Genomic DNA, 14,166 nt, shown 5'->3' with positions numbered 1-14,166 from the left:
ATTTGGGGATGGTGAGTTGGCTGGTGGGGATCAGTTCCTTACTTTCCTATTGTATCGAAAGGCTCTGAGAGCCAATAGAAACCATTCCCAGAGGGAGGCCTTCCAGCCCCTTTCTTGGGAAGAACAGTAAGCACTTATGAGGCTTTGTGCTGACTTTTTGAAAGATCAGTGGATGATGTCACACCTGCTGTATGCTGTGCCTTGAGTCCAGGATTTGCACACACGAGAATCCTTCTACCCCTGGAAGGGCAGTCCCTGCCCTGGCCACGGGTCAGCACTTCAGCAGTGGCTCAGAGAGGGCTGTAACTGGCAGGCAACTTGAATCGCCGGAGAGAGATTGGAGCGCCAGCGTGTCTGGCTTGCAGGTGGCTCCTGCCCGTGGCGGGACAGAGAGGCATCCCGTCAGAGTGTTCTGGGCCTGGAGGAGTCCCTTGCTTGCTTGCCTTCCCTCCTCACTGCCAGCGAAAGTTTGGAGCCACCCTGTGCCCCCGTCCCAGCCTGACTCCCGTGCTGCTTGGGATCCCCGGGCCCTCCTCACCGAGATCCCCGTCTCCACCCAGCAATCACAGCTCACTCCTCTGTGCCCCCAGCCCGTGTTTTGTCCCCAGCTCGCCTTCCTGAGACCCAGAGCTGATCCCCATGACGCCCTGATCTTTCCTCAGTCTATGTGTGTGGAGGGACGTGTCTGTTCCTTCAGCCCGGTGGCCACAGCTCTGCGCCTCTGGCCCCAGGGGTCTTTCCTAGGGTTTTGTTCTTTGCCTCTCAGCCCCTTGCCCCAGGCACTGTGCTCTTCTGCCCGAGGGGTCATGCTCTTTCCTGCCTCAGTGCCTTTGCTCAGCCCCCACCCCAACTATGTCTGAGTGTACAGTCTGTTCTCCAGACCCACTGCAAACCCACATTCTTCTGATTCTCCCCAGCATGGTGGTGGTGAGCAGTTCCCACGCCCTCCCCTCTTTGCTGAGTACCTTCAGTGCGTTCTCTTGTGTGAGCCTCACCACAGACCCATTTTACAGACCAGAAAATCAAGGCATAAAGTGCGGGGTGTGGACTAGGCATCCAAGCCCAGGGCAGTATACATACTCGCTGCTTCTTAGATGAAGACACAGCAGTACTGTTGTCCCGGTGAGATGATGTGCCCCTGGAGGGCAGAGGCTGTCGTGGGTCCCTGAACCTTGTAACCTCGGCACCTGAGGCCCTGGCGCACTCCCAGCTGTTGGGCCTCAGTTAGGTTTTCCCCAGGCTCACTCTGCCCGACATACAGGCATGTAGGCGGGAGCAGGATTAATCCATGTGTTTGTAGGTCCCCTTGCTCCCTGGGATGAGCACAGGAGTATGTTATTTAGCCCCTGATCCCAGCCCAGTGCCTTGGGTTTGGGGACAGGGAGTCCAGCGGGCCCTGCCCCTCCCCCTCTGGCCTGGAGGGTCTGATGGTCCCAGTGTCCAGTGGCCAAGTCAGGCCATGCCTTCCCTGCCAGGCTGTCACTTCTACTGGTTTTAGAATTGTGAAAGTTTTTCGTATCCTCTCCTCTCCTTCCTTGGAGGGGGAAGTGGGAGCATAGATGCTAAATGGCCTGTGGATTTATCCCGAGTTGCTCCAGTGAGCTAGGACGTTTCCTGACAACGCTTCCGTAGCCTTTGTCTCAACAGTTTAGATGTGTCGGACGCTGCCAAACCAAACAGTTAGTTTTGGCTGCACGCACTCCCCCTTTCCTGAAATATTGCACATTCCTCTCTACTGAGTGGGGTGTAAAAATAGATACTGGGCTCAGTTGTGGTCTTTCTGTTTTTAGCACGGACGTGGCCAGCTGAGACCCAGTTCCCCACATGGAATGACTGACGCCCAGTCCTGGCTTGCCTGGACCGGATCCTCCCTCGAGTCCTCCCTGGGGTTTTAGCTAGTGTCGGGGACGTTGGGGTGGGCCGGCACCACTGCTGCAAGGGGGAGGGTTTCCTCTTTACTCTGTCATCTCCCGTCTCAAAGATTGAATGAGACTGCAGAGTGGGACCCATGCCCCCGCCTCCACTTCCTGTCCGTACCCGGGCAGGTGAGCTGGAGTCCTTGACCGGTCGGCTGCTCTTCACACACCACATCCTTCTGCTGGGTGCTGGCTCGGTGTTGCCCAGTGTTGGGGGACGTGGCTGACATCTCCTCCCTTCCCAAGATCCCTTTCTCCATATGGAAAAGCAGCCTTTTTTCCAGATGTAAGAAAATGGCATCTGGAACTTCATTATTTTTGCACTTCCTACCTTCCGGTGGTCTTCATGGAGACCAGAGTGGCCCCTGTTGGACATGTCAGTTCCACGAGACAGGGCTGTCCCCATCCTGCTCTCTGATGTATTCCAGTGTCAGGAGGGCACCCCTCACACCTGTCTCTCAGAACCTCTGCTATGGCGTGACCTTTAGAGGCACGGTGGAAGGTGAGGGGGACAGCCGCTTTGCAGCCCGGACTCTGTGGCCTGACACTGGGCACCCAAAATGGGGGCTCCAGAGTAGCGTTCACCCAAGCTCTGCTACACGTCCCTGCTGCGGCCCACAGGTACCACGCGCCATGCCGCTGGTGACGAGAGGAAGGCGTGAGAGGAAGCCAGAGTTCAGTGGGGACCCACTGGGACTATTGCTGACGCCCGGTGCAGAACTCAGGAGAAGAGCAAAGGAGCTTGTGTTTACTGAGCAAGTGCTGTGCACCAGGCACCCCACCAAACCACAAACCCCTGAGGGGCGTTCTCTTGTTACCTCTTTGTGACAGTCTAGCAAGCTAAGAAGCAGGTAGCCACTAATGCCAGCGTAGTCATCTCTTCTGACCAGGTGGCACTGTCCATTGAGGAGTGCCACATGGTCTCCAATTGGCCAAGGCGCCACGGGCACAGCCTCTGTCATTCTGTCGTGTTCAAGGATGTCCCGTCCAGCCAGTGTTGCTTTGGTGTCTTTCCGGCAATGGTCCAGAGCCCTCTGGAGACCACTGTGACCTCGTCCTCTCCACGGCATCCCTGGCTCGGTCCGTGGCTGCCTTCCACGTAGACAGTTGCTCAGCCTAGCCTTCCAGAGGCTTCTGAGCAGAGATCCCACTGGAGAAATTGCTGTTCCTAAAAAAGCCTGAGGCTTGATGAATGTTCAGTTTTAAGTGCCTTCCTTACATTGCAATTTCCAGATCAAAGTCAACTCTGTTCTAAGCCTTGGTCTCCACTTCCGAGGTATCTTTAGCAACTTGCTTATTTAAGGAAACCGTCATCTCTGAGCCCACAGTCTCCCTGTATTCTGTTGTGGAATTTGGAAATACGCGGAGTACTGAGAATGGCTCATTCAGAAACAGCCCTTCAGAAAGGCAGATTAGATTATCAACAGACTTACAGAAGTCCTGCTGTGTGCAAGCCTCTCCGGTGTTTATGTGGGTGTCGTCCCTAGTGGCCCTGGTTTTTATACCTGGTGTGATGCCTGGCATGGCTGGACCCAGGTTGGACAGTTTACTGAATTGCTCCAAATCTCCATTTGCCTATTTATAGAATGAAAAGTTTAAAAAACCCAAAAAACCTAGCCCAGGGGGCTTCTGGGTGGCTCAGTCCGATGCTTGATTTCAGCTCAAGTCCTGATCTCATGGTTTTGTGAGTTTGAGCCCTGCGTTAGGCTCAGTGCACAGACCACGCAGAGCCTGCTTGGGATTCTGCCTCTCTCTCTGTCCCTTCCCCACTCATACTTTCTATATCTCAAGATAAATAAACTTAAAAAAAAAAAATCCCAGCCCAACAACAACGAAAAAGTGCCCAATACACTAGATACACTCAAGCATCCGCGACTGTTGGAGTCAGCTCTTTGACATCTTTTCCTTGGTGTTCTGTTGCAACGGTGAGCTTCAGGGCTTGTGACTCGAAGCCCTGTTTCTCATGGCTCCATCACATCTGATTTATAAGCCTTGAGTAGAGACCTCCGGCCACCAGAGTCCAGGCTTTCGGAGAAGTCTCAGACTAAGACCACAGGCCACCTTCTGGGTTCAGCTTGTGCGGTTTGCACACAGAAAGCAGTATTTTCATCTGTGCCCTAGCACACGTGTGTGTGCCCATTGGGGAGGATGTGGGCAACTGTTCCTTGTAAGACCAGGTGAAGGAAGAACCATGTTTCATACATTAAATTAGCACAGTTTTAAATTACACTGTTTCACATGGAAACAGTAACTGAAAATATACTCTTAATTATATCATTGCTGGTGTCGTGAGAAATTGGGGCAACACGGGCAAACAGATTGGCTAGCGTGCATCTAGAACCATAAAAGAGGGAAGGTGTAAAGCTGTTGTATTTTGGTAGTTCACTTCCGGAAGTAGATCTGAAGAAATTAAGTCCACAAGGGGGAGAGCTGTATGGATGAAAATGGTTGCGGCAGCCTCAGTGGTAACACAGATTAGAAATAGCAGATTGTCCATGAATAAGAAAATGGCTAAGTAGACAGTGAGGCAGCTCCTTGTGAAATAGCTTGGACCCAGGACAAACAGTGGTCATAGGGAGCACGTAACACCGTGCTTGTGAGTAAGTGAAACTGCAATACCCCAGGTAACAGGCATAACAGAATCACAACTTCATAAAACACGTGTAAGAAAATGGTTCCCCCACAATTTGAAAGGCAGGGAAAAATACTTTTTTTTTCTAATTCCTAAACTTTGTGTATTATCTACGCAGTTTTACTGCTTTTATTAAAAAAATAAGAAGAAAGGGGTCTGAGGACAAAGTAGCGACAAAGAGGGGAATGTTCCAGATTGTTCAAGATTGATTTTGGAGCTGGTGAAGGCGGCAGTCTGCTCGCTCCGTAAGCCTGGGAGGCTGCCTCGTCCGGCGTGTTCTGGCCTGGAGATGGGGCTTGGGTCTCCTTCCAGCTAATGATTTGTCTTCCAGAATAGGACAGCACTGGTCTTTTTAGAGGCTGCTGTGCAGAGCAGGCTCGGATCAAGGAAAGCATTTCTGGGACAGTTGGGGTGGGGTGGGGGTGCTGTCTGGACCTCAGGGGTCTCTGGTCACGGGAGGGGGGTTGATGGCGTCCAGCTTCCAGGACCAGGACAAGGTCAGAGCTGCAGAACTCTGTCACTTTGGGAGTTAGGGCCTCTGCGTGAGAATTGGGGCACATAGACATACGTTCTGTAGCAGGCGTGAAGGTAGAGTGTCAGGCGAGGCTGGGCGGGCAGGGGCCCTGAGGTCCTTGACCCACCCTTGACCTTCGTGGTTTTGTTCTGGAAAGCAGGGTCTGACTCTGTTGGTTTCTTTCACGCTTGTCCACACACCACCGCCCCTCCACACGCCGCCCCCCCCCCCCCCCCCCCCCCCCCCCCCCCCCCCCCCCCCCCCCCCCGCCCGGACCCCGCCACTGTAGGTCAGGAGCGAAGGACCCGGGCGGTGGGGGCCGGTGCTGACCTTGATTGCTGTGCTGGGCTGTGCACCTTCTTAGTCACCTCCCCAAGAGAGGGCGGTCACCGCCAGAGAGCTCCTCCTCTGGAAGGTGCTGGAATCAGTCCCAACCAGACAAGGGGGTGCTCTGCTCATAGAGGTCTCCGTCACCAGAGAGTCAGAGCCTGGGCGTGGCCGGGGGCCTGGGCGGCTGGGCTCCTGTGCCGTGGGCATGCCAATGGCCATCTTGAGGGGTGGCGGTTTCTGCAGAAGGACAGCACCTGGTGTTGATGCTGAAGCTGCCGGGCAGGCGGAGGTGTGAGCTGAGGCAGCCCTTGCACTGGGTTGAAAGTCTGGCTCTCTCTTGTCTCCTTTCTGTGTCCCCGTTGCAGAGTCAGATGGAGTTCAGCGTCTGCTCCTTGTCCATTCAAGAACCGGGCAGCGGCGCTGGCGGTGAGCCGAGGCAGCCGTCCAAAGCCTCCCAGGGCAGTAAGTCCTCCAGCCTGGACGCCCTGGGTCCCACCCGGAAGGAAGAGGAAGCTTCCTTCTGGAAGATCAATGCAGAGCGCTCCCGGGGAGAGGGGCCCGAGGCCGAGTTCCAGTCGCTGACCCCCAGCCAGATCAAGTCCATGGAGAAAGGGGAAAAGGTCTTGCCTGCCTGTTACTGGCAGGACCCCGTCCCGAAGGACCGGGAGGCCAAGGCCGAGAGGCCCAGCTACCTCCGCCAGGAGCAGCGCGGCCTTCCCTGCGTCAGCATGGAGCCCGAGAGACCCCAGCCCGTCCAGGCCTGTACCGGCACCACCCCTTCTGAGCCCGAGGAGAAGCTTCCCTGCCCTGACGCTGGACGAGAGGACGTGGAGGATGTGGAAGACTCTCTGTTCTCGGAGCCCATGCCTACTCAGGTGGGTGGCCCCCTTCTCCAGAGGTGAACCCCAGAAGGCCTCCCACAAGACGGGGGGCCACGGATGCCCACGCTTGCTTCTTCCCCTTTTCCTTCTTCCTCCTGCCCATTCCTTGGGCAACCTTTGGTATCAGGGGAGCGGGGCTGTTACTCAGCTGGGTGACTGACCAGTCCACAAGGGGACGTGTTTCATGGGTCCATCTCGGTGCCATGATTCATCTGCCTGCTATGCGTGCTGTGTCGTAGGTGCCCGCTTCCCTTCCCCACATGTGTACGGGCAGGTAGGGGAGGGACCTCAGGAGGGCAATGAACACAGGAGCCCGCAGGGAGGAGGCGGTCAGTATGGGAGGGATTTGGACACCCCCTCCACCAAGAGGTCTGTAAAGTTGGGCTGGGGTGTTGAGGAGGAAGGGATGGGCAGGTGCCCCAAAGGGGGCACAGAGGAAACAGGCAGGACCCCGAGGCTCCATGAAGAGCGGCCACTCTTGTTCTCAGAGGCCACAGAAAACTCTTGCTTCAAGGCATGATTGGCGGTTCCTCATTTCCATGCAGGGTAGGGTTACATGTCCGGGGAGGAATCCAGGGGGAGCAAAAGAAAGATCTGAGGTTCACTGGGTGAGGAGAAGTATGTCGTGAAGGTGAATAAGGGTGAGTGGCTTCCGAGTGTTTTCCCATTTCTTTGTGGGAGCATCGACCATGGTCTTTACCAGTCGGTCTGCGTTGCTTAAGACATGGAGACAGGGAAGAGAAAGCAAAGGGTGCGGTTAGGACTTTAAAGGGATCTGGTGTTGGAGGAGTGCATCAGACAAACAAAACCGCAAAAGTCATTATATTTCAAAGGGAAGCCTTGGTTTTGAGACATCGATTTATGATGAACAGAGCAATAGTTTGGGTGCAGGCATGTCTGAGAACCATTTCTGGGGGGACATCATGGATTGCTCATGCGCCTGGGTGAGACCACAGACAAGGTCCTGCGTCCCGTCCATCTTAGAGATGGACAGCACACCGGGCACGTTAGTGCTTCCTGGCACTCAGATGTCGTGTGAGTCCTGAGGTGGGGAGGGCGGGGGGTGGTCAAAAGAGACCACCGGCTCACACATGAGGAAGGCCAGAGGGAGCAAAAGAGTGGCCTTTGGGATTGGGTCTGGAGTTTGGAGCCTGGGGAAGTTACCTATTGGCAAGGCAGACAGGCACACGCGGGGGGGGCCTCCCACCACACACGCTCCCCTGTGTGTGCCTTGCTAGTTTTCTCCATATTAGCATGGCTGTCTTTCTTTTTCTTTTTTTTTAACTTTTTTTTTTTTAACATTTATTTATTTTTGAGAGAGAGAAAGACAAGAGTGTGAGCAGGGGAGAGGCAGAGAGAGAGGGAGACACAGAATCCATAGCAACTCCAGGCTTTGAGCTGTCAGCACAGAGCCTGATGCGGGACTCGAAGCCACGAACCCTGAGATCATGATCTGAGCTGAAGTCAGACATTAACCAACTGAGCCACCCACCCAGGCACCCCTGTCCTTTTTTTCCCCTTTGGCTGTCTTTTTCTTTGAACACATATTTAAAAAAACGTTTATTGTGGTTAAACATACATAACATAAAACGCACCATGTACTGTAGACCGCCCAGTGGTGGTGGTGGTACACACACTCACGTTGTCACCACCATCCATCCGCAGAACGCTTTTGCCTCGGAAAATGAAACTCCGCACCCACTAGACAACTCCCTCTTCCCTCTTCCCCCAGCCCCCGGCAGCCACCATCCTTTATATTTTCGTGAATGTGACTGCCCTTAGTGTCTCACGGGAGTGGAATCAGACGGTGTTCATCTTCTTGTGACTGGCTTATTTCCCTCCACGTAATGTCTTCGGGGTTCATCCACATCGAGTCATGCGTCCGAACTGCCTTCCTTTTGAAGGCTGAATAATAGTCCACTGTATGGATTTACCTCCATTGTTTATCTGTTCAGTCTGCCGCCGGACACTTGGGTGGCTTCCTCGCCCGGCTGTTGTGAATACTGCTCCTGTCAGCACGGCTGTCCAAAGATCTGTCCCAGGCCCCTGCTCTCCATCCTTTGAGATAAATAGCCAGGAGAGGAATGGACGGATCGGATGGTGCTTCTGTGCTTGACTCTTTGAGGAGTCGCCATACTGTTTCCTACAGTGGCCGTGCCATTTTCCTTCCCTACAGAAGGGCACAAGAAGGCTGCCTTTTCCACATCCTCACCACCAAGTGTTTCCTTCTCTCTTGATCCTAGCCACCCCAGTGGCTGTGAGACATATCTGTGGGTCTCCCTGTGGCTTGGATTTGCATGTCTCCAGGGCTTAGTGATGTTGACTACCTTTCCGTGTTGCTCATTGGCCATTTGTGTATCTTTTTTTTTGGAGAAATGTCTATTCATATCAGTCTTAACAGCTGTGTCCTGTCTTGTTGAGCTGTGGTCATCCTCTGGGTGCTTCCTGGAATGGGGTTCCAGGTGCTTCCACTTCTCTCTCAGCAGATGACCTCGTGAGCTGTCCTCCGAGAAAGGGGGGGCCCTGTGACAGGAGCTCCACCCACCTTCCATCGGTTGCTCCTCAGCTTTCCAGTCTGTCCTTTCAGGGTACCCACCCTCGTAAGCCAGCATTCTCGGCCCCTCCCCGTCCTGCCTCCTGTGGTCCGCTACCCCGTCTCCTGGCTCCATTCTGTGTCTCTGCCCTTCTTGCCTGCCTGCACCTTACACACATGCCAGGCTCGCCTCTCTGCCTCCCCGGTGCTCTTTCTCTGATTCCCGTCACCTGAGTCTTCCTCTGACCTCCAAAATGGGAGGGATTCTAAATGGTGGAGACGCAGGAAAGTGTAGAGGGAGTGCAGAGTTGGAGACCTCGTGTGAAATCCCCGGAAAGAACAGACTTCTGAGTGCAAAGCAGAGAGGCAAATGCCAGCCTCAACGAAGAGACCGGCAGGAAAGCAGAGAGGACAAGCTTGCCTGAACTCCTGAGGCGCTCACTTTGCATCACTGTCAGATGCAGCCACACCGGCCCAGACAGGCTTCCAGGGAACGTGCTTAGTCCTTTGCTGCCCTTGTGTCCCCGTAAGGGTTTGCCATTCGCCAGCTACATGGAGGGCAGGCTGTCGCTGTGCATGTGCTAGAGCAGTAGAAAGACCGTCTTTGTCATTTGTCCTCTTACTCAATGATCACTAAATTCCAATGTGCCTGTCCATGCACAGATAGAAGAGATACATTTTCCTCCTTGTCTTTGTGGGTAGGTCTACAAACTTGCTCCCAGACCTGCCAGGGGACAGAGTGGGGGAGAAGCGCTGGATCCAGAGCATGTAGCAAACACTGAAGTTTGTTTCATTTTCTGGTCCCAAGCACCGAGGCAAATTGAGGTCAGGGAGCCTCCTAGATGGAAGCAATGTATCTCATTTGGGTCAGTTTAAATGAGATGCTGTTTTTAGATTATACATACCTAAAAAAAAATTGTATCTTACTTTGCTGTTTATGTCCCTCCCACAGGTCACCTCAAGCAATGTCGTCTTGAAGACAGGATTTGATTTTCTGGACAACTGGTAAAATGGATCAGGCAACAGAGTAATAATAATAAAACCAAGAACCCCTAAGTGTTTTCCAAAGTGGTGTGGCGGAGGAGGATGAAAAGGGCAATATCTCCCTGTGTATTTTCCTGGTTTCTGTACACTCTTTTCTTACTCATTTGGAAACTGGTAAACATCGCCTTGTCCAGATTTTCAGATTTTTCTCTTTTTTGGTAAAGCCAGATATATATGCTATTTTCAATGATTTGATAACAGAAGTTTTACATTTGGAATTTTTAAAAGACCGTTCAGGCATTCAGTAGGTCTCCTAAATAAAGCCTCTGTTCCCAGTTCCGCCCAGTGCTCCCCCCACCTCAGAGAACGTTTTCTCACCCTGTCACAAAAAAACATAAAAGCGATTTCCATCTCTTTCTCCTTCAGCCTCTCCCCTTTTGAGATGAGCGGGGTGAACTTTGCTGGGCGGTTGTTGGCGATGCCCTCCCTCCACGGTAGCAGCTGGCTGGCTGTGACCACGGGAGGGTGACTCCCCTCCGCCATTCCCACCCAACATTCCCGGAGGCCCAGGGCTTCCTGACGCCACACTTGGTGTGCCACGCTCCACCCTCGCGTCATTTCCTGGAAGCCCTCTGTTGGCACACAGCAGAGATGGTCTTTAAGCTGCCACAACACTGACTAGTCATCGTTGTTTAAGAGCTGCATGTTTAAGAGTTTTGTATTAACTTTTCATTATTCTGTATGTAGACTTAGAGGTCATAAGGCTGCCGCTTTTCCTGGGCGCGTACTGGCTTCTGCTCTGAGGTTCTTTGCTACTTGCGTGGCCCCGGTGGGTGTTCTGGGTCCTGGGCATCCACAAGAGTGAGGGCAGATGACAGGAGCTGGAGGACAGAGCCCTTCTCATCAGTTGGGGTAGAACCTTCCAGCAGGAGGCTGGCAGGGGCAGTGGACATCTTTCATCCCAAGGACTGGTCAGAGTCTCCTAGGGGATCTCTCCACCTTCCCTGACCACCGGCAGAAGTCGGCTCTACGTGCCTCAGTAGCGCCCCCTGGGGACCCTTGTGGTCATATCAACGGTGTCTCTTGTCATATCGCCATCATCTCTTGGAGGAAGACTGCTGACCAGCGCTGTTCAGATGGGTGCCCCGGGCCAAGTGGCCCTGCCCCAGGGGTGGGTGGGGCAGGGCGAGGAGGAGTGGGGCCCTTCCCCTGGGAAGCCTGTGCCCTGGCCAGTGGCCCCAAGCTACGTGAGCCTGCCAGACGTTCCCGAGCGTGACCTTCACGTTGCCTCTCACTGTGTTCTCCTCACCTGAAGCCTTAACCCCCTGAGCCCTGCCAGCGAGCGCCCGGGTTCAGCATCGAAGTGCGTCTTTTTAAAACATGTGTTTCTGTCTCCTACGATGTTCTTGAGTGACGTCCGCAGTGTCTTCTCTGGCGCCAAGGTCAAGTGTGTGGTGACTTATTTCCAGGAATATTTTTGCCAAAGCTGCGGCCCGGCCAACTTTTGGCTTGGTTTCTGCCGATTGCATGATGTCCCTAAACCTCATTTGGCCCCTTGGGGGTGTGGGTGTGACCTTCTTGCACTGGTGACTGGCTACGTTGTGGCAAATGCAGATTTCTTCCGGGACCATTGAAGGATAGTTGGGACATGCAAGGGAAAACCGGCTCGTCGGAGCGTGGTGGGGAGGGAAAAGGGCCTAGAAATCCCAGCGGGAAGAGCACGGCAAGGTGCCAGCCCCTGGTGTCAGCCTCCAAACCTCCTCCCAGCTGGGCTTCCCGCCTGCAGGGCAGGGCGCTGTTTTAGAACCTGCCTTGAAAACATGGTTCCTTAAAAAGAGAGATGTACAGGTGTGTGTATTTCTGGATGCTGATTGTGCCAGGGAGGAACTGCGTCTAGGGACAGTTAGCCCGCAGTGGTCTGTTCTCTTGCAAGACGATTCACATGTCTTTCCAACTTGCTTGTAAAGCCCAGTTACTGCTTTCATGTCCTTCCGGGGGCTGAGGGGGTGCGGGGTCGTTGAAAGCCTCCGCCTCCCCCCACCCCTGCAGGTGTCACCCGGGGCCCGCCTCCCAGAGTGTTTAGTGATCTCTTGTTAAGACAGTGCATAACGTTTCACGACGGCACAGACTCCTGGGATGTAATGTAAAGTCAAAACTTAGGAAATCCAAATCGTGTTGGTTTGCTCCGCTTCTGAGAAGGAGAGGTGATAGGGCCCAGAGGACACAGGTGGTGAGTCCCCGTCCCACCCGACCTGCAGGTCCTTCTTGTACCCCCGTGATCCAGGCAAAGATGTCTGCTGCCCCGCCCCCGGCCGGGGGTCTGTTGAGTGCGGAAACGTTAAGCTCTTCGGTTTGCCATCTCCTCCCCTGCCCCCTGCCATGTATCAGGATGGAGTTCCTAGAACCAGGAGTTTATAGTTACTTTTAAAAAATACATACTTTTCAACAAGCCTGTATTTGGTTTTGGGGTGTCCCCCACTCCCCCTTCTGCGCACCTGGGATTCAGCTCAAGGACTTAGCGTCTGGCTTCGGGTGACTGTGTTTTGTAAACTCTCCCCAAGGAAGTCAATAACCAGTTTCAGTTCTTCCACTTGGGGATCCCTACCCTGCTCTGTGGGTTCGGGAGCTCTGTCCACTTGGGGACAGCTGGGGTCTGTCACCCAGCCCTCGCCGTGCGCCGCACTTCACGTGGATGTCAGCCACCTCCCTTTCTCTGCGCCTCCCTTTCTTTGATACACGTTTTCCAAAACATGAAAAATTCTTACAACTTGTAACTTGGTTGTATTTTATATTAATAGCCTTTAATAAAGCCATTTAAAATATGTGAGGTGTGCCTCTTTGGGGCCCGTGCTGACGTCAGGAAGCCCATCAGGATGATTGCTGTTGAGCTCAGGGAAGAAAGGGTTGGTACTAGTTAAGCAAGGGGGAAACCTCTTCTAGAAGTCCACTGTGCATGGGCCCGACGCAGCGCCCCCTGCAGGTTAGAGGGAGGAAGTAGCCGAGGTGCATGGACAGGCTCGTAACTGAAAGGCAGGCTGGACCCTGGGTGTGGGGGGTATTGGGTGGGGAGGACTCTTGTATAGCCCCCAGGTGACCAGGAGCCCATGGCACATCTTCCCAGAGACAGGCTTATCGCATCCAGTGACTGACTCAGAAGAACAGACGCTATCTCCCAGGAAGCTTTCACCCTGAATCTGGTTGAAATGGATTTTTCTTGGAAGAAATACAAGATTAAGCATGGCTGGTTAATCTTATTCCATCCATTAAGGTGCAGGTACTAAGTCACCAAGTACAGGTGGAAGGGAATTTTTAAACGTGAATTTTCTTTTTTTTATTATTTAAAAATTTTTGTTTTATGTTTACTTATTTTTGAGAGAGACAGAGTGCAAGCAGGGGAGGGGCAGAAAGAGGGAGACACAGAATCCAAAGCAGCTCCAGGCTCTGAGCTGTCAGCACAGAGCCCAACGTGGGGCTCGAACCCACGAACTGTGAGATCATGACCTGAGTTGAAGTTGGACGCTTAACTGACTGAGCCACCCAGGCGCCCCTAGACGTGACTTTTCCGTATAAAAAAGCTTTTAAAATTAATAACCTCGCAGAAAAATAGTGAGTCAGGCCGACAGACTTCTAACTTTTGAACTTGCACCATGGGGCCTTGCTGCCTCTGGGACCAAGGCTTCCTGGGTGAGCAAGTGATTGTATTTGCTGACTTGCTGGTTGTGGTGAAGGTTCTGGGACTGTAAGCATTTGGATTCTTGCATGGACACGTTGTGAGAGGAGCAGAATGACTCCCAAGCTCACAGGTTTAACAGCTTCCGATAGTTCAGTATGTGACACTAATATCCCTGTGTTACATATGAGCACGCGTAAAGTTTCAGTGCAGGAAGGAGCCAGCAGCGCGGAGACAGAATATACTTGGGTGCATTACGGAGTCAAGAGGAAGATGTTGAATCTGGGGCAATAAGAATATTCTCTGTTGGGGAGGGGGTCTTCATGGTGCTTTCTGGCATTTTCTCTGGTCTGAGCCTGGGTTCAAATGCAAGTTTCTGATGAACTTGCCAGCCTCCCATGTGCCTTGATACCAACAGGGAAATACCCCAGGAAGGTACCGTGATTCCGCATCCCCTGAAGTCAGGCAGTGAACAAGTGAGTGATCCTGGGTATAAGATCAACTTCGACATTTAGAGCCAGAAAGTTAAATAGAAAGATATCAACTCCTAATGGCAATCAAAACACAAAGTATCCAGGAATCAACTTCAACAGGTATACAAAAACTTTAAAACAGTGAAAAAGAGGGGTGCCTGGATGGTTCAGTTGTTTAAAAGTCCAACTTCGGTCAAGGTCATGATCTTGCTGGTCCAGAGTTCGAGCCCCAT

General features: G+C 53.1%; 1 protein-coding gene across 1 annotated transcript in view; it reads left to right on the top strand.

Moving 5' to 3' along the window:
* The window catches only part of C2H1orf198 (chromosome 2 C1orf198 homolog), a gene marked incomplete at its 5' end in the record, with an annotated part of 29,229 nt that extends 16,617 nt beyond the window's left edge, over nt 1-12,612 (top strand). The window contains 2 exons of the mRNA XM_029919348.1: nt 5,758-6,267; nt 9,759-12,612. Of these exons, the coding sequence (XP_029775208.1) occupies nt 5,758-6,267; nt 9,759-9,815 (567 nt within the window). The remainder of the gene's footprint in view (nt 1-5,757; nt 6,268-9,758) is intronic.
* Between the last annotated feature and the right edge of the window lie 1,554 nt (nt 12,613-14,166).

Source organism: Suricata suricatta, chromosome 2 (genome assembly GCF_006229205.1).
Source record: "Suricata suricatta isolate VVHF042 chromosome 2, meerkat_22Aug2017_6uvM2_HiC, whole genome shotgun sequence".
NCBI lineage: Eukaryota > Metazoa > Chordata > Mammalia > Carnivora > Herpestidae > Suricata > Suricata suricatta.
This window is presented reverse-complemented; position numbering and strand designations above follow the sequence as displayed.